Raw genomic sequence first — 20,724 nt, forward strand, 5'->3', positions numbered from 1 at the left:
CTGAGACACAGCAGCACATCGCATCAGCTGGATTCATGTGTCAGCTGTTTGATTCCATTCGCCTAAAATGCTGGTATCGGTATGGTATGTTACGAACCCTCCCTTTTCTGCCTGCTGTTGGCTTCTTTGGCTTGATTGGCTGAGCTGGCTGTTTGGGAGGGCTCGTTACTTGATTGGTGGACACCTGGGTAGGCCTCGACTATTTATACAAGTCATGTTTGATTGTTCTGTCTCTTCATTCTCCTGCTCCTAGGTTCCACATCTCCTGGTTTGGGTTTGGTTTGTTTCTTTTGTTGCAGTTGTCATTTGCTTACATATCTTTCACTCACACATACACTGCTTACACTACTGATAACACTGATTCCACATCTGTTTTGATTCTTTTGTTAATAGTAGTTTCTTTATGTTGCAATAAACACTTTATTGGCATTTTAACCTGTTTGGTCTCCCCTCTTTTGTCACATGCATTGAGTCGGTTTGTGACAGCGAGTACTGGAGTTTGTGCACCGATCCGACACCACCAGATTTAGCCCAGAAGTAGTCTACGTATATCGCCGACGATTGCTCCGGTGCCGCTGGAAATTCCGCCAGATGTCCCTCATTTTCGGCCGGATGGCAGCGCGTTACCGTCCTCTTTCTTTGTGCTGGCGTTCTAACCTCCGTGATGTCCTCGGGTCAAATTTGACCCATTTTGAAAAAAAAGATCTTTATCAGAAAAGTGGGTTTCTTTCAACCAAATACCAAATTTTCCGCACAACGCTCTTTACAAGTAAAACAAATGATCAGCCCCCACTACTTTCTTTAAATTCTGATGTTTTATTCAATTTTATAGCATTAAAAAATATTTTTTTTCATGAAAGAACGTTGAAAAAATGTCTGAAAAAGTTTCAAAAACGTGGGTGGGAAAAAAAAACAACACAAAAAACGTCTAAAAGGCGCAGAAAAAAATTTACAAAATCATCCGGGGACAGAAGCGACAAAAGTTTCAAAAAAAGACGACCAAAACGTTGAAAATAAAGTTTAAATTTTGACCCATTTGGTTCTAACCTCCGGTGGCATAGGCGCCGATACAGAAAGTCCTGAGCACCCACGTGTGCCAGGCTGCCAGTAGGCTACATTCATTTAAAATTAAACATTGCATTTGGGGCTGAGTGGAGCGTCTGTCACAGTGTGATTGGTTATGTCAGTTATGTCATAACTCAGTTAAACTTCTCATCTCCAGTCCTCTCTGTATCTGTGAGAAGCGGAGAGAGTTGAAAGCCTACTTTACGGCTTTATTATCAAGTTAATAGGCGCGTGTGTTCGCGTCGGACGCTGTCCATTTCCTAAAGTTCTGAAATGCAAACAATTTTTGACAATTTCTTTTTTTTTTTTAAAGAACGTGCGCCTGTGAGCACCCATGGAGAAGGAGCAAGAAGGAGCGCTACCGCAGGTCAGTCAGTTATAACGGGAAAACAACCTAAATAAACTACTTCAACGTAGATTTTCTTCAGGGCTTTATTACGTGGTATCGGATCGGTGCATAAACTCCAGTACTTCCCGATACCAATAGCAGCGTTTTAGACAGTATCGGAGGTGATACCGATACTGGTATCGGTATGGGACCATCTCTAAAATAGTGTGGGACCATCTGTATGTTCTCACCCTGCTGGCGCCCACGACGATGCTCTTCTTATCCAGATCCAACTCGGCCAGTAACTCCTCCACGGCCTGCAGGGACACACAGAGAGGAAGACCACTTATTGATGTGATCCCTGAGCTGAAGACCTGGACCTGAGACTGAGAGAGGGGTGGGGGGAGCTGCTGCCGGGAGCTGACCTTTCTCTCGTCGTGGCTGACAAACATCGACGCGTAACGCTTCATAATCGGAGGAGACAACGCCTGGAAGTGGCACCTGAAGTCACTCAAAGACATGTGCTCTGGGTAACCTGGGAGACAGGGACAGAGACAGAGAGGGACAGAGAGAGAGACAGAGAGAGAGAGAGAGAGAGACAGAGACAGAGAGAGAGGGACAGAGAGAGAGAGAGAGACAGAGACAGAGAGAGAGGGACAGAGAGAGACAGAGAGAGAGAGAGAGAGACAGAGAGAGGGACAGAGAGAGAGAGAGACAGAGAGAGAGAGAGACACAGAGAGAGAGAGAGAGGGAGGGACAGAGAGAGAGACAGAGACAGAGAGAGAGACAGAGAGAGAGAGGGACAGAGAGAGAGACAGAGACAGAGAGAGAGACAGAGACAGAGACAGAGAGAGAGACAGAGAAAGAGAGAGACAGAGACAGAGAGAGACAGAGAGAGAGACAGAGAAAGAGAGAGACAGAGACAGAGAGAGAGAGAGAGAGAGAGAGAGGGTGTGGATAAAAATATGTTGCTCCGTGAGATTAAACGTTTTTTTTATATCTGCAGAAACTGCAAGTTTAAAAAAATTAAGAGACTATATATATATATATATATATATGAACAAATTACAAAAAAGAAAGTGTATAACAAATAAACAACATTTCAACACAACACTCGACCCATTTCTGTTCACTCAGAAAATGTTCTTGAATCATCTTTAACATTCAACACAACATAAACCATCTGTATGGTCAGCCGACAAACATCTGACACAACTTTCTGTCACACACACACACACACACACACACACACACACACACACACACACACACACACACACACACACACACACGGACAGCAGAAAGGAGACATGCAAAAACCTATATAAAGCATATTCATATTCTGATTCTGATTCTGATTCTGATGTGAATGTGAATGTGAATGTGCCGACCTGTGCGGTGGAGCTGCAGGGCCGACAGGATCTGCGTGGCGTGCAGCTGGACTCGGAGCGCCGGCACGTCGAAACCTCCGCCGTCGGTCTTCGCCAGCACGCACTGCAGGAACACCGGCCTGGCTCGGCGGATCAGGTTCACCAGAGCGTCCTGCAGGGACAGCGACAGAGACCAGAGACACCTTCTCAGATAAGGTATCTCATGTACGGGGGGGGGGGAGGATATCGGTTCACACAGGTACAGGCATGGGCCTCCATGTCTCCCTGCCAGTGTGCAGTGTGTTCAAAGGTCCCATGACATGGTGCTTTTTGGATGTTTTTATATAGACCTCAGCAGGGCTCCAGACTAACTTTTTTCACTAGGAGCACAGTGGCCCCCAACTGAAAATTTTAGGGGCGCAAACACAAAATTTAGGGGCACACACCGTAAATCAACATGCTAACCAAATATTCACATTTATACTAATTTCCACTATTTATTACTAATAAACACTTTGATAATAGATGCAGAAATTACAATGTGCTGTTTCAAATTTAGTTTCACATTTTATTTTGCACTTTTGAAGATGCAACATAGAAGGTAAACCTACAGCACCATCGCTGTCATGACAGTACAAATATTTAAAAAATATACCAGCTCTAGTCTCCAGTCTACAATTACAATGAATTCAACTTAAAATTAAACATGCATTGTTTAGGCTACTAAACTATATAATAATAAACCCCTCCCTCTCTCCTCCCAAACCTGCCCTACAACCTTGAATTGAATAATTATTAATTTCTTACTCACTGTAACTTTTATTCTTGTATTTATATTATTCTTTTTTAGCCTGTTTTATTTTCATCATGACCGCTTTTAATTGCTCTTTAATTAATGTAAAGCACTTTGAATTGCCTTATTGCTGAGAGGTGCTGTAGAAATCAAGCTGCCTTCAGCCTGTCAGTCAGTCCCCAGGGCAGATAAACCAACGTTGTGCCTGCTTGACTCAGAGGAAGTGTAACGTCAACAGCCCCGCGACCTCTTTCGCCTCGATATTAATATAATATCGCAGCAAACGCTGTCTGTGTGAAGTTTTGAAAAAATTTAACCACACTTGCAACCACTTTATCGGCATTTCCGTGACTAACTGTGACTTCAACAAAACTGCAGAGCCGACGAGTCTGCTTCGTCCGCACCTTTGCACGTGTGTGTGTGTGTGCGCGTGCCGGAGCTCCGCTCTCTGTCACTATGCAGAGAGGACCATGGATATATTAGGAGAGGACAGATAAGCTTTGTGCTTACACGCTCTCAGGTACCGAAATTTCCACGTTTAACGTTTTAAAAAGGGGGCAAATTTACTGGTCACACATGTGCGACCGGATGTAAAATTTAGTCGCACACTCTAAAATTTTGGTCGCAAAATGCGACCATTTGGTCGCAGTCTGGAGCCCTGCTTAGTGGTCCCCTAATACTGTATCTGAAGTCTCTTTTATATAGACCTTAGTGGTCCCCTAATACTGTATCTGAAGTCTCTTTTATATAGACCTTAGTGGTCCCCTAATACTGTATCTGAAGTCTCTTTTATATAGACCTTAGTGGTCCCCTAATACTGTATCTGAAGTCTCTTTTATATAGACCTTAGTGGTCCCCTAATACTGTATCTGAAGTCTCTTTTATATAGACCTTAGTGGTCCCCTAATACTGTATCTGAAGTCTCTTTTATATAGACCTTAGTGGTCCCCTAATACTGTATCTGAAGTCTCTTTTATATAGACCTTAGTGGTCCCCTAATACTGTATCTGGCAGAGATGTTCCCAAGTAATTTTTTTAGAAGTCCAAATCGAGTCTCAAGTCTTTGAGGTCCCAGTCCTATCATGTACTGGATCACTTACTGCCTGTAGTTTGACGGCAATGCACTGGGAGTGTCTGCGTATGGCGGCCATCCCTCCGCTGAAGGTCTTCCTGATGGTGCCGTTTCTCTGCAGAGAGCGCTGGCTGCTGCCGTCCAGACCGCCCAGACCTCGACACAGAGGGGGCAGGGGGACCTTAGGGCTGAACATCTTCTTCACCTCCGCTCTGAGGAAGACAAAGAGAGAAGCTCGTCATCAAACATTTCGTTTTCGTTGATTTCGTCTTATGTTTTCATGACGATTTTATGTCAACTTTAGAATGGTTTTTATTGTTACATGTTTGTGTTGTGAAGCGACAGGTGGCAGTGTTGTAGTACTCGAGACCGGTCTTGGTCTTAAAGGAACACGCCGACTTATTGGGAATTTTGCTTATTCACCGTAACCCCCAGAGTAAGACAAGTCCATACATACCCTTCTCATCTCAGTGCGTGCTGTAAGGCTGTCTGACGGCTCCAGCAGCATCAGCCCATCACAGATCAGGCAGGTGAATGGTTCCAGTAATCCTACTGCTCCGAATAAGTGACAAAATAACACCAACATGTTCCTATTTACATGTTGTTATTCGTAGAGTCACAGCGTGTACAAAAAACAACGTAACATGAGACACAGCCCTCTTCTAACCAGTAAACAAACCGGGAACTATATTCTCAGGCGGAAGAATATAGTACTTGGGCGGAGTGATATGCTCGCAGCAAGCCTGTCTGAGAATATAGTTCCGGTTTGTTTACAGATAGAAGATGGCTGTGTCTCATGTTACGGTTTTGCATTACGCTATTCCGCAAAATCACAACATGTAAACAGGAACATGTTGGCGTTATTTTGTCACTTTTGTCACAATTCGGAGCAGTAGGCTAGTTGGAACCAGTTACCTGCAGGATCTGTGCTGGGCTAAGCTAATGCTGGAGCCGTCAGACAGCGTTGTCTAATTTTACGTGTTAACATCATTACTGTGATTGGATGTAAATCTTCCTGCTTCAAATGCAACCAATAACTTGACTCATTTCATGATAAAAAATGGGGATAAAAAATTATTAAGCACGCATCCCCACGCATCCCCCCCCCCCCCGGGAAAATCGCACCCTGTGTACATCCATGGGTACATTGCAAACAGGAATTATTTGGGTACATTTAATGGGGACAATTTGCCTAAATGTGAACAAATAAAGGCTAAACTCTGGGTCTAAAATATAATTGTGATTTCCAGAGCAAAAGTATATAGGAGCCTACCTTAAAGCGCCCATATTCTGCTCATTTTCAGGTTCATAATTGTATTTAGAGGTTATATCAGAATAGGTTTACATGGTTCAATTTTCAAAAAGCACCATATTTTTGTTGTACTGCACATTGCTGGAGCTCCTCTTTTCACCCTGTGTTGAGCTCTCTGTTTTAGCTACAGAGTGAGGCATCTTATCTGTATCATCTTTGTTGGCACTCGCACATGCTCAGTAGCTAGGGAAGGATCTTATCTTAGCTAGCTAGCTGTTTCCATAGACAGTAAAAGAAAGGCTGTTTTTCCAACTTCAGCCAGTACAAGGCAGGATTAGCTGGGAGACTTCTTCTAAACGAGGGCGCACTTCACACTTTGCGTGGAATACCTGCAGAACAGGGACATGGAAGTAGTTCTTTTGGAGATTAGGGTGAACTAGTGTGTGTTGTAGCAGTGCTTTGCCATTGAGAACGAGCTAGCATGCTACGAGCTAGCATGCTACGGTTCGCCACCTCGTCTCGGCTACTAGAAAGCCGTGCAGATTTTGAACAGCTCACCCGAAAACTGAAGGCAGGTTACGTTCAGAAACCCTGAATTGAAGTTGAACTGAAGCAACATATGGAAAAAAAAAGAACTATGAGCTATGTTCATTTTTGGAACTGTGAACTTAGTTCAAAATGTTGAAGTATGAACTATGAACTGAACTCAGTCCCTCCAGAAAAACGCGATTATGCGATCGCATAATTCAACGCATAATCAGCCAAAGTCGGCATATTAATGCGGGGGCCAAATTTTTTCAAAAATGCCACACTTTCGCTGCATAAATTGCCGATTTCCGCGCAAAAAATGTGGGGCTTGCATGATTTCATAATCCCCGCATTTTCGTTGCAAAAAAGTCCCGTAATATATCTTAGCAGAAAGTTGAAAAATGTCGCGTTTACTTCACACAAGAGCAGCCATTTCCCCCTGTTGCCATGGGAACGTTATGAAGTGACATAATGTAATGCAGGTGTTGGAGGTTGAATTTGACATGGACTTTGAGTCTCTTAAGTTGGTATCCAATAAGAAAGCTATCTTAATATCTGATGTCTACTCACATTTATTTGTTTAAGTGCTCCTGCTGTCTATATTATTATTATTATATTATTATTATTATTTTTTTATTATTATTATTATTATTATATTATTATTATTATTATTATTATTATTATTATTATAATTATTATTATTATTATATAATTATATTATTATTATTGTTATATTATTATTATTATTATTATATTATTATTATTATTATTATTATATTATTATATTATTATTATTAACGATTTTTGAAAGTCTGTCTTTTGTATCTTTTATTTCCCTCTGTTTAGACTATTACTTTTATTTTTACTTTAATATTATATTATTTGTATATATTTTTGTATCTTATTTGTTTACTTATTGCAGTGACTGAATATCTGTAAACTATTTTTGGAAATTAAGTTTAAAAAAAGCAGGGTGTTGGGGGGGGAATCACTTTTTTTTCTCTTTTTCATCAAACTGCAATTTTAGCAAATTCCCGCAATTTCATCGCATAAAATTGCATAAATATCATATAGCATATTCCATCGCATTGTTTAAGAAAACGTGCCGCATAATCAAGGATTTTTGCCCCCAACAATCACAAAAAAACTCAGCGTTTTTCTGGAAGGACTGTGAACTAGTTCATTTTAAAATTTGCGAAGTGAACTTTGAACTAGTTCATGTAGAAAGTGAACTTTCCCAACACTGCCCGTATCTCACTCAAAACACCATGGATGGATTTTTTCTAAGTTTGTATGCATGTGGAAGCACCAGAGACATAAAATAACACCCCAAATCCCTGTAAAAGGTTTTTTTTTTTCATAATATGGGCACTTTAAGATGTTGACATAGACATGACCTCCATGTGCCTTTGAACGGACTCACATGGTGGAGTTCTGGAGCACACAGATGGCGTTCAGAGCGGACGGGTTGTTCTGGATCAGACCGATCCATCCGCTCAGGTCGTAGCGGACCGGGTCGCAGCCCATCAGGTGGTTCAGCTCACACTGCAGCGGCTGCTCGCACTCACGCACTGCAGGGACACACAGAGTCTGGGTCAACACAGGGTACAGTCACACACGCACACACATGCACGCACGCACACATATTCTCACACACACAAACACAGTAACACACACACACACACAGACACACAAAACGTACGCACACACACACACACACAGTAACACACACACAGAGTAACACACACAGACACGTACGCACACACACAGTAACACACACACACACAGAGTAACACACACAGACACGTACGCACACACACAGTAACACACACACACACAGAGTAACACACACAGACATGCACACACACACACACACACAGTAACACACACACACCCACACAGTGACACACAGACACACACACACACACACACACACACACACAGTAACACACACAGAGTAACACGCACGCACGCACACACACAGAGTAACACACAAACACACACACACACACACACACACAGTAACACACAGACACACACACACACCCACACAGTAACACACAGACACACACGCAGACACACACACACAGTAACACACACAGAGTAACACGCACGCACAGAGTAACACACAAACACACACACACACCCACACAGTAACACACACACACACACACACACACACACACACACACAGGGAGGTGTGTACCTGTGTTGCTGTAATACTGGCAGACTCTCTGCAGGACGCTGTTCTCATTGGAGGATGGTGTCACCATCTCCTCATCCAGAACCCACAACAGACCTCTGGGGTCACTATCTGCTGCCCGGACCTTAAATACACACACACACACACACACACACACACACACACACACACAGACAGACAGACAGAACCACACACACACACACACACACAAAGACAGACAGAACCACACAGACAGACAGAGACAGACACAGAGACACACATGCGCGCACACACACACACACACACACACACACACACACACACACACACACAAAGACAGACAAAACCACACAGACAGACAGACAGACAGACAGACACACACAGACAATTTAATATAATTAACAGAAAAGAGAAAATTAAGCTTTTGCTGTTTTTCAAGCATAAATGATACAAAAAATCTGAGAATTTCTGGCTCGGTCAGATGAAGTGAAAAGAAGACACAGAGAAACATTTTCAACATATTCATGTCTCCACATGTATGTAGATGTGTGTACTACTACTGTAGGTGTAATAAAGTGTGAGTTGTGTACCTGTGGAGATGTGTAATAAAGGTGTAATAAAGTCTGAGTTGTGTACCTGTGTAGATGTGCTGTAGATGTGTAATAAAGTGTGAGTTGTGTACCTGTGTAGATGTGCTGTAGATGTGTAATAAAGTCTGAGTTGTGTACCTGTGTAGATGTGCTGTAGATGTGTAATAAAGGTGTAATAAAGTTTGAGTTGTGTACCTGTGTAGATGTGTAATAAAGGTGTAATAAAGTGTGAGTTGTGTACCTGTGTAGATGTGCTGTAGATGTGTAATAAAGGTGTAATAAAGTGTGAGTTGTGTACCTGTGTAGATGTGCTGTAGATGTGTAATAAAGGTGTAATAAAGTGTGAGTTGTGTACCTATGTAGATGTGCTGTAGATGTGTACTAAAGGTATAATAAAGTCTGAGTTGTGTACCTGTGGAGGCGGCTGTAGATGTGTAATAAAGTCTGAGTTGTGTACCTGTGTAGATGTGTAATAAAGGTGTAATAAAGTGTGAGTTGTGTACCTGTGTAGATGTGCTGTAGATGTGTAATAAAGGTGTAATAAAGTGTGAGTTGTGTACCTGTGTAGATGTGCTGTAGATGTGTAATAAAGGTGTAATAAAGTCTGAGTTGTGTACCTGCGGAGGCGGCTGTAGATGTGTAATAAAGTGTGAGTTGTGTACCTGTGTAGATGTGCTGTAGATGTGTAATAAAGTGTGAGTTGTGTACCTGTGTAGATGTGCTGTAGATGTGTAATAAAGTCTGAGTTGTGTACCTGTGTAGATGTGCTGTAGATGTGTAATAAAGTCTGAGTTGTGTACCTGTGTAGATGTGCCGTAGATGTGTAATAAAGTGTGAGTTGTGTACCTGCGGAGGCGGCTGTAGATGTGTAATAAAGGTGTAATAAAGTCTGAGTTGTGTACCTGTGTAGATGTGCTGTAGATGTGTAATAAAGTCTGAGTTGTGTACCTGTGGAGATGTGTAATAAAGGTGTAATAAAGTGTGAGTTGTGTACCTGTGGAGATGTGTAATAAAGGTGTAATAAAGTCTGAGTTGTGTACCTGTGTAGATGTGCCGTAGATGTGTAATAAAGTCTGAGTTGTGTACCTGTGGAGATGTGTAATAAAGGTGTAATAAAGTGTGAGTTGTGTACCTGTGGAGATGTGCTGTAGATGTGTAATAAAGTCTGAGTTGTGTACCTGTGGAGATGTGTAATAAAGGTGTAATAAAGTGTGAGTTGTGTACCTGTGGAGATGTGTAATAAAGGTGTAATAAAGTCTGAGTTGTGTACCTGTGGAGATGTGTAATAAAGGTGTAATAAAGTCTGAGTTGTGTACCTGTGTAGATGTGCTGTAGATGTGTAATAAAGTGTGAGTTGTGTACCTGTGGAGGCGGCTGGTCGATGGCAGACACCACCTCCGCTGGACTGTTCTCGGGACACTCCAGCTCGGCTGGGATCTTCTCCTGTTACACACAACACAACATGTCAGACAGGGTCAACCGGTTTACACTGAAACCGACCGAATATCAGAAAATAAATGAAGGAAAAGTCTAATAACAATTTCGTGTAATGAGCCCCAAAGTGGACAAAAAAAATTCCATAATTTCAACCATTAATCAGCAGGGGAGGGACAAAATAAATGGCAATATATCGTTGTCCTTCGTGCAATACGAGAATGGATACGCTGGCGCCAAATATGGATAACTTTATGAATGGAATGAGGCTTTCTCTGCTCCCAGCGTGGCTACTTCATGGCTCCTGGAAGTGGCGCTCAACACATGAAAGAGGGGAACTTGAACGTAAGTTAACTAGCCGAAGAAGAAGAGGTTTTTCAGCGGGATGGCAGACAGCAATTTGAGAAAAATAACAGATGCCCCCAAGCAGGGTTCAAAATTAGCACCATTTACCAGTCAAATGCTGGTAAAATATCCAATTGGCTAGTAGATTTGCTTCATTAACCAGCCAAAAAACAATGGTAATCTATTAAGTGGCTCGTAAAATTTGAATATTCACTAGCCATTTGGCTAATGAACGAAAAAGTTAACTTTGAACCCTGCCTCCAAGACACGTTTGCTGTCGTCCTCGGGTCAAATTTAATCCGTTTTCAAAAAGTCCGAAGTTTGGGTTACTTTCAACCAAATTGTCAAAAAAATTTAAAATATAGATGGTCCCATACAACGCGCTTCACAAGTTAAATAAATTATCAGTTCACTACTTTCATTGAATTTGGGTGTTTAATTCAATTTTATAGTATTTGAAAAAAAATTATGAAACGAGGTTGAAATAAAATCGACAAAAACATCGAAAAAGGTGACAAAGAAATTGGAAAAAAGTGACAAAAACATTGAAAAAGACTACCAAAGGTTTTGATTTTAGACCCAGAAAAACCTAACGTTGCATGGTCATAGTCATGTTCATAGTTAGACCGATATCGTGATGTATCATTATATGATTGTCCAGCAATATATCTTTATATATATATATATATATATATATATATATATATATATATGTCTTGATATTATTGGCATCGTGAGCCATGTATCGCATCGTATCATGAGGTACCCTGTGATTCCCACCCCTTACCCGTCTGTGCATGTGGACTCCTGGTTACCTGTGTGTATCTGTCCAGTGTGTGTGTGAAGGTGTGTGTGTGGTAGTGCTCCAGCAGCCTCTCCTGCAGGTAGTTGTGACAGAGTTCGGGCCAGCTGGCCGCTCGCTCCTCTGCCGAGTGTCTCGGGTTCCTGAGGCCCGGTGTGTCCACCACCATCACCGAGGCTAACGTCAGCTGCTGGCCGCTCAGAGCCCTGGACAACACGCACGCACACACACACAACACACACACACACACACACACACACACACACAGATATACACACATACACACACACACACACACACACACACACAGATATACACACATACACGCACACACAGATATACACACACACACATACACACACATAGATATACACAAACACACACACACACACACACACACAGATATACACACATACACGCACACACAGATATACACACACACACATACACACACAGATATACAAACACACACACACACATAGATACACACACACATAGATACACGACGCACACACACAACACACACACACACACACACACACAGATATACACACATACACACACACACACACATATACACAGATACACACACACACAGATATACACACATACAGATATACACACATACACACACACACACACATATACACACATATACATAGATACACACACACACACAGATATACACACATACACACACACATAGATACACACACAAACACATACACACATAGATACACACACACATAGATACACACACACACACAGAGATATACACACACACACACACACACACACACACACACATAGATATACACACACACACACACACACACACGCACACACACACAGATATACACACATACATAGATACACACAGAGATACACACGCACACCACGCACACACACAGGCACGCACACACACACACACACACACATAGATATACACACACACACACACACGCACACAGATACACACACACAGACATATACACACACACACACACACACAAATACACACACAGCACACATACAACCACATACACACGCACAGGCACACAGCGCACACACACACACACACACATAAGCACAGCACACACACGCACACATAGATACACACACAGCACACACACGCACGCATGGACACAAACACAGCACCCACACCACACACACACACACACACAACCACACACACACACAGCTCATGTTAATGCACATTATACAGGCATGTGTATCTGATGTGTGTACAGTCTATGTATGGAGTGTTTTTCGTGCCACCGCCCCCACATCATCACTACTTGGCAAACTAAACGACAGGTGGCTGAAATGAGTCGAAAACAAAATCAGGAAAACAAATTCTCGTCTCCAAGAAGTCAACAACACAGATCCACATGATGGCACACCGGACTCTGAGGGACATGTGGCCAAAACAGAGTTCTCGTTGTAAAACCATTTCGTTCAGTGTAACGCTTCTCAGTTCAATAAGCACAAACGGACATTTGGAAAAACAGAAAAATGGGTTCAAATATCCAATTTTTCCATTTTTTATCCACCTTGACAAATTAAAAATCTTTAAACTGCTTTTCCAATTTTCTGTTTTTTATTCAGAGGATCAGAAATTGAGAAAATTACAAAATTGCCTCTGAGCTCCAATTATTCATAATACTGCCATGGTATTCTCTTCCTCTGCTTTGTGGAATATGCAGGTCATTAACTGCATATGGACCAAAAAAAGTGGGGGGTGCGTAGCTAGGCGGAACGAGGGAGAGACTATTGCAGTATAACAGAGCCAGAGACTGTCTGACTCATCACATTAGGCTACATTACATGTCATTTAGCCGACGCTTTTATCCAAAGCGACTTACAACTGCTATATACAGTACAGGCCAAAAGTTTGGACACACCTTCTCATTCAATGTGTTTCCTTTTTATTTTCATGACTATTTACATTGTAGATTCTCACTGAAGGCATCAAAACTATGAATGAACAAAAAAGTGTGAAATAACTGAAAACATGTCTTATATTTTAGATTCTTCAAAGTAGCCACCCTTTGCTTTTTTTATTAATAAGGGAAATAATTCCACTAATTAACCCTGACAAAGCACACCTGTGAAGGAAAAACCATTTCAGGTGACTACCTCATGAAGCTCATTGAGAGAACACCAAGGGTTTGCAGAGTTATCAAAAAAAGCAAAGGGTGGCTACTTTGAAGAATCTAAAATATAAGACATGTTTTCAGTTATTTCACACTTTTTTGTTAAGTACATAATTCCATATGTGTTCATTCATAGTTTTGATGCCTTCAGTGAGAATCTACAATGTAAATAGTCATGAAAAGAAAGAAACACATTGAATGAGAAGGTGTGTCCAAACTTTTGGCCTGTACTGTATGTGAGAGGTTGCACCCCTCTGGAGCAACTAGGGGTTAAGTGTCTTGCTCAGGGACACATTGGTGGATGTATCGCAGTGGGAATCGAACCCAGACCTCCCACACCAAAGGCATGTGACATATGCACTGCACCATCACCACCAATGTTGACAATTTGGAATTGTTTAAAAAAATAAACTTTTTTAAGACATGAACAACGTGTTTGGGGCTAGCTAACTCACCCAGTAGACCAGTTCTCAAACATTTTTCAATAATGTTCCCCCTTTGAACAGTTGTTTTTAAGCCATGTACCCCCTTAACCTGACTCCACCAGATGGATCGCTTCTCATTTGCTCGGCTTATATCCATCTGGGAACTTTCCGTTGGAGAAATTTTGGGAAGGGGCGAAAATCCTGGTTAGCTGATTGGATAAACCATCTGTCTATCACCACCTATAGTTGGTGATAGATGGGCCAAATCAACCAATCAGATCAAAGTCTTGCCGGAACCAGTCGGGAGAAGAGCAGAAACATCTATTCCTCCGAGAAAAGCCTCCAGTGCTGTTTTTTTTTTGGCTCTTCTTTCAATGAAGGAATACTTTCTAATTCAGATAAAACTTGCTGCGATAGCTACGCTCATCTCATCCGTGGAAGCCGCCACGTTGTTTAGACCGAACAGTCGCTTCTCGTTGCGTCACACCTAAACCCGCCTCAAAACCAGCTCTGATTGGTCGGTCGTTTGGCGAACGGCTCAAAATTTTCTCTATCTCAAGATGCAACACTGATCTGCGAGTGGAAAACTGGAGCTCGCCAAACAGGACGGTCTCACGAGGCTAGTACCCCCTAACCAGTCTCTATAAAGAGGAAGAATACAGCGATGTCAGCGCTAGATTTACTAAACAACAGCCTTGGACCTGGAACACATTTAGATGCTGATGAGAAAAAGGTGACAAAACATTTTTTTAAATGACAAAACCTTGGAAACACACAGTAGAAAGAAGGAAGGCAACACTAGAGCGACAAAAGTGACAAAAAATTCAAATAATAATAATAAAACTTTGAAATAAGGGACAAAAACAGTTGAAAAAAGTGAGGAAGAAAGGCGAGAATAGGTCAAAACAAACGACAAAACGACAAGAAAAGGTGACAAACTTCAAAAACGATCAGAAAAACTTCGAAAAAAGCGACAAACTTGGTGAAAAAAAAGACAGTAGAAGTAACTACAGTCCTGCAGTCCTCAACGCTCCTCCAGAGTACCCCTAGGGGGACATGTACTCCCTGCAGTCCTCCAAAGTAACCCTAGGGGGACACGTACCCCCCGCAGTCCTCCAGAGTAACCCTAGGGGGACATGTACCCCCTGCAGTCCTCCAGAGTACCCCTAGGGGGACATGTACTCCCTGCAGTCCTCCAAAGTAACCCTAGGGGGACACGTATCCCCTGCAGTCCTCCAAAGTACCCCTAGGAGGACACGTACACCCTGCAGTCCTCCAAAGTGCCCCTAGGAGGACACGTACACCCTGCAGTCCTCCAAAGTACCCCTAGGAGGACAAGTACATCCTGCAGTCCTCCAGAGTACCCCTAGGGGGGACAAGTACTCCCTGCAGTCCTCCAAAGTAACCCTAGGGGGACACGTATCCCCTGCAGTCCTCCAAAGTAATCCTAGGGGGACATGTACTCCCTGCAGTCCTCCAAAGTAACCCTAGGGGGACACGTATCCCCTGCAGTCCTCCAGAGTACCCCTAGGGGGACATGTACTCCCTGCAGTCCTCCAAAGTAACCCTAGGGGGACACGTATCCCCTGCAGTCCTCCAAAGTACCCCTAGGAGGACACGTACCCCCTGCAGTCCTCCAAAGTACCCCCCTAGGGGGACAGTGCACCCTGCAGTCCTCCAAAGTACCCCTAGGAGGGACACGTACATCCTGCAGTCCTCCAGAGTACCCTAGGGGACCAAGTACTCCTACAGTCCTCCAAAGTAACCCTAGGGGGGACATGTCCCTGCAGTCCTCCAAAGTAATCCTAGGGGGGACCATACTCCCTGCAGTCCTCCAAAGTAACCCTAGGGGGACACGTATCCCCTGCAGTCCTCCAAAGTACCCCTAGGGGGACACGTACCCCCTGCAGTCCTCCAGAGTACCCCTAGGGGGACACGTACCCCTGCAGTCCTCCAAAGTAACCCTAGGGGGACACGTACTCCCTGCATTCCTCCAAAGTAACCCTAGGGGGATACGTACTCCCTGCAGTCCTCCAAAGTAACCCTAGGGGGACACGTACCCCCTGCAGTCCTCCAAAGTAACCCTAGGGGGACACGTACCCCCTGCAGTCCTCCAAAGTAACCCTAGGGGGACATGTACCCCCTACAGTCCTCCAGAGTACCCCTAGAGGTACACATACCCCTATTTGAGAACCAGTGCGGTAGAGTGTGCGCCCCATGTAAGCTTAGACCTGGGCAGCGGCCCAGGTTCTAATCTGACCCCTCTACTGCCTGTCATCCCCTCTCTCTCAATTCAATTCAAAGAAGCTTTATTAGCATGACCATATTGACATACAGTATTGCTAAAGCACATAAACAGGGAAACATGTTCCACATTAACATCCAGTAGTCTCTCTCTCTCTCTCCCCCAAAAGCCAAGACATAAACGAGAATAAGTCCCATCACACCAGTTAGATTATGAGCTGTGTCCGTGTCAACCATAGACTGTATATTATTAGTAATATTAAATAATATTAACAGTCTATGGTTTGACCATAGAATATTATATAATAATATAAAGATGGTATAGATATTTAGTAATATTAACAATGGTGTACGTAGCGTGTTTATTATTTAATATTCAGCTATGGTGTGACCGTGTAGTATATTATTAGTAATAATAATATTAAATATGGAGTATAATATAATAATAATAAAACTAGGTGTGACCGTTATGTTTTATTATTATATATTAAATTATGGTATGTGTTATTATAATAATTTAATAATATTAACATTATGGTGTACCGGCTGTATATTATTATAATATTAATAATAAATATGGTGTGACCTTAGTGTATATTATTATAATATTAATAATATAACAGTATGGTGTACCTGTATTATATTATTAGTAATATTAAGTAATATTAACAGTCTATGGTGTGACCGTAGGGTGTATATTATTAGTAATATAATAATATTAACATATGTGACCGTGAGTATATTATTAGTAATATTAAGTAATATTAACAGTCTATGGTGTGACCGTAGCGTATTTATTAGTAATATTAAGTAATATTAACAGCTATGGTTTGACCGTAGTATTATTAGTATTAAGTAATATTAACAGTTATGGTGTGACCGTGGCGTGTATTATTAGTAATATTAACAGTCTATGGTGTGACCGTGGCGTGTATATTATTAGTAATATTAAGTAATATTAACAGTCTATGGTGTGACCGTAGGTGTATATTATTAGTAATATTAAGTAATATTAACAGTCTATGGTGTGACCGTAGCTGTATTATTAGTAATATTAAGTAATATTAACATCTATGGTGTGGCCAAGCGTGTATATTATTAGTAATATTAAGTAATATTAACAGCTATGGTGTGACGTAGCGTGTATATTATTAGTAATATTAAGTAATATTAACAGTCTATGGTGTGACCGTAGCTTGTATATTATTAGTAATATTAAGTAATATTAACAGCTATGGTGTGACCGTGGCGTATATTATTAGTAATATTAAGTAATATTAACAGTCTATGGTGTGACGGAACATGTTATTATTAGTAATATTAAGAAATTAACAGCTATGGTTGAGAAGCGTTATATTATTAGTAATATTAAGTAATATTAACAGTCTATGGTGTGACCGTAGCGTGTATATTATTAGTAATATTAAGTAATATTAACAGTCTATGGTTTGACCGTAGCGTGTATATTATTAGTAATATTATGTAATATTAACAGTCTATGGTGTGACCGTAGCGTGTATATTATTAGTAATATTAACAGTCTATGGTGTGACCGTAGCGTGTATATTATTAGTAATATTAAGTAATATTAACAGTCTATGGTGTGACCGTAGCGTGTATATTATTAGTAATATTAAGTAATATTAACAGTCTATGGTGTGACCGTAGCGTGTATATTATTAGTAATATTAAGTAATATTAACAGTCTATGGTGTGACCGGAGCATGTATATTATTAGTAATATTAAGTAATATTAACAGTCTATGGTGTGACCGTAGCGTGTATATTATTAGTAATATTAAATAATATTAACAGTCTATGGTGTGACTGTAGCGTGTATATTATTAGTAATATTAAGTAATATTAACAGTCTATGGTGTGACCGTAGCGTGTATATTATTAGTAATATTAAATAATATTAACAGTCTATGGTGTGACCGTAGCGTGTATATTATTAGTAATATTAAGTAATATTAACAGTCTATGGTGTGACCGTAGCGTGTATATTATTAGTAATATTAAGTAATATTAACAGTCTATGGTGTGACCGTAGCGTGTATATTATTAGTAATATTAAGTAATATTAACAGTCTATGGTGTGACCATAGCGTGTATATTATTAGTAATATTAAGTAATATTAACAGTCTATGGCGTGACCGTAGCGTGTATATTATTAGTAATATTAAGTAATATTAACAGTCTATGGCGTGACCGTAGCGTGTATATTATTAGTAATATGAAGTAATATTAACAGTGTATGGTGTGACAATGCGTGTATATTATTAGTAATATTAAGTAATATTAACAGTCTATGGCGTGACCGTAGCGTGTATATTATTAGTAATATTAAGTAATATTAACAGTGTATGGTGTGACAATGCGTGTATATTATTAAGTAATATTAACAGTCTATGGTGTGACCGTAGCGTATATTATTAGTAATATTAAGTAATATTAACAGTCTATGGTGTGACCGTAGCGTGTATATTATTAGTAATATTAAGTAATATTAACAGTCTATGGTGTGACCATAGCGTGTATATTATTAGTAATATTAAGTAATATTAACAGTCTATGGCGTGACCGTAGCGTGTATATTATTAGTAATATTAACAGTCTATGGTGTGACCGTAGCGTGTATATTATTAGTAATATTAAGTAATATTAACAGTCTATGGCGTGACCGTAGCGTGTATATTATTAGTAATATTAAGTAATATTAACAGTCTATGGCGTGACCGTAGCGTGTATATTATTAGTAATATTAAGTAATATTAACAGTCTATGGCGTGACCGTAGCGTGTATATTATTAGTAATATTAAGTAATATTAACAGTGTATGGTGTGACAATGCGTGAGGTGCATCCATACCTGTTGATCAGAGAGACGATGGAGGTGAAGAGCTCTTCGTAGAGTCCAGCAGCCATCCCCTCCACACACTGAGCAGCTGTTAGCCTGGGACCTGAACACCACCAGGAACACACAAGCTGTCTCACAAAGCCTTCCCGATCACGCAAAGAGTGCACTATATACTGTGTGTGTGTGTGTGTGTGTCTATGTGTGTCTATTTGTGCGAGCGTGCGTGTGCGTGCATGTGTGTGTGTGTGTGTATGTATGTGTGTGTGTGCGTGCGTGCGTGTGCATGCATGTGTGTGTGCAAGTGCGTGTGCCTGTGTGTGTGCGTCTGTGTCTGTGCGTCTGTGTGCGTCTGTCTGTGCCTGTGTGTGTGTGTGTATGTATGTGTGTGCGTGCGTCGCGTGCGTCGTCGCGTGCATGCGTCGCGTTTATGTCGCGTGTGCCTGTGTGTGTGTGTGTGTGTGTGCCTGTGTGTGTGTCTGTGTGTGCGCGTCTGTCTGTGCCTGTGTGTGTGTGTGTATGTATGTATGCGGTGCGCGTGCATGCGTGTGTGTGTGTAGTATGCGCCGTGTGCGTGTGTGTTGTGTGTGTGTGTGTGTGGTAGCGTGCGTGCGCGCGTGTGTGCATGTGTGTGTCTGTGTGTGCGTCCTGTTTGTGCCTGTGTGTGTATGTATATATATATATATATATATATATATATATATATATATATATATATATATATATATATATATATATATCTCACCCTCCTCTGCCTCTGCAGCAGGGCCCCTCTCTCTGCTGCCCCCGGTGGCTCTCTGCAGCAGCTGTCGGAGGTGATGTTTGAAGACAGCCGTGTGCAGATCGTCTCCCTCACAGCCCAGGACGCTGCTGGCCACCTGAGAGCTGTCGAAGTTCACAAACTGCCTCCTGCCCACTGGACCCAGGGAAAGAGACCACATACCGCTGTTTACTGAGGGACACAAGTACTCAGAAATACAAGTAAAGAAATACAAGTAAAAGTGCTGCGTCCAAAACCCTACTTAAAGGGCTACGCCACCGTTTGTTGAAATAGGGCTTATCGCGGTCTCCCCTAGCTGTAGATAGGTGGGGTCTCCCCTAGCTGTAGATAGGTGGGGTCTCCCCTAGCTGTAGATAGGTGGGGTCTCCTCTAGCTGTAGATAGGTGGGGTCTCCCCTAGCTGTAGATAGGTGGGGTCTCCTCTAGCTGTAGATAGGTGGGCCAACGCAGTTTATGTGCATGCATCGTTTTAGTCCGGTGCAACACCGGCAGCGCCGCCGC

General features: G+C 41.7%; 1 protein-coding gene across 2 annotated transcripts in view; it reads right to left on the reverse strand.

The window, feature by feature from the left end:
- LOC120545655 (unconventional myosin-XVIIIb-like) overlaps positions 1–20,724 on the reverse strand; it is a 100,301-nt gene that overhangs the window by 52,361 nt on the left and 27,216 nt on the right. For both annotated transcript variants that reach the window (XM_039780194.1, XM_039780193.1), the window contains exons 13-22: positions 20,189–20,359; positions 19,459–19,549; positions 11,775–11,967; positions 10,543–10,623; positions 8,615–8,735; positions 7,832–7,979; positions 4,657–4,840; positions 2,785–2,935; positions 1,819–1,928; positions 1,645–1,710 (exon numbers count right to left, since the gene is read on the reverse strand). In XM_039780194.1, the coding sequence (XP_039636128.1) occupies positions 1,645–1,710; positions 1,819–1,928; positions 2,785–2,935; positions 4,657–4,840; positions 7,832–7,979; positions 8,615–8,735; positions 10,543–10,623; positions 11,775–11,967; positions 19,459–19,549; positions 20,189–20,359 (1,316 nt within the window). The remainder of the gene's footprint in view (positions 1–1,644; positions 1,711–1,818; positions 1,929–2,784; positions 2,936–4,656; positions 4,841–7,831; positions 7,980–8,614; positions 8,736–10,542; positions 10,624–11,774; positions 11,968–19,458; positions 19,550–20,188; positions 20,360–20,724) is intronic.

This window comes from Perca fluviatilis, chromosome 17 (assembly GCF_010015445.1).
Source record: "Perca fluviatilis chromosome 17, GENO_Pfluv_1.0, whole genome shotgun sequence".
NCBI lineage: Eukaryota > Metazoa > Chordata > Actinopteri > Perciformes > Percidae > Perca > Perca fluviatilis.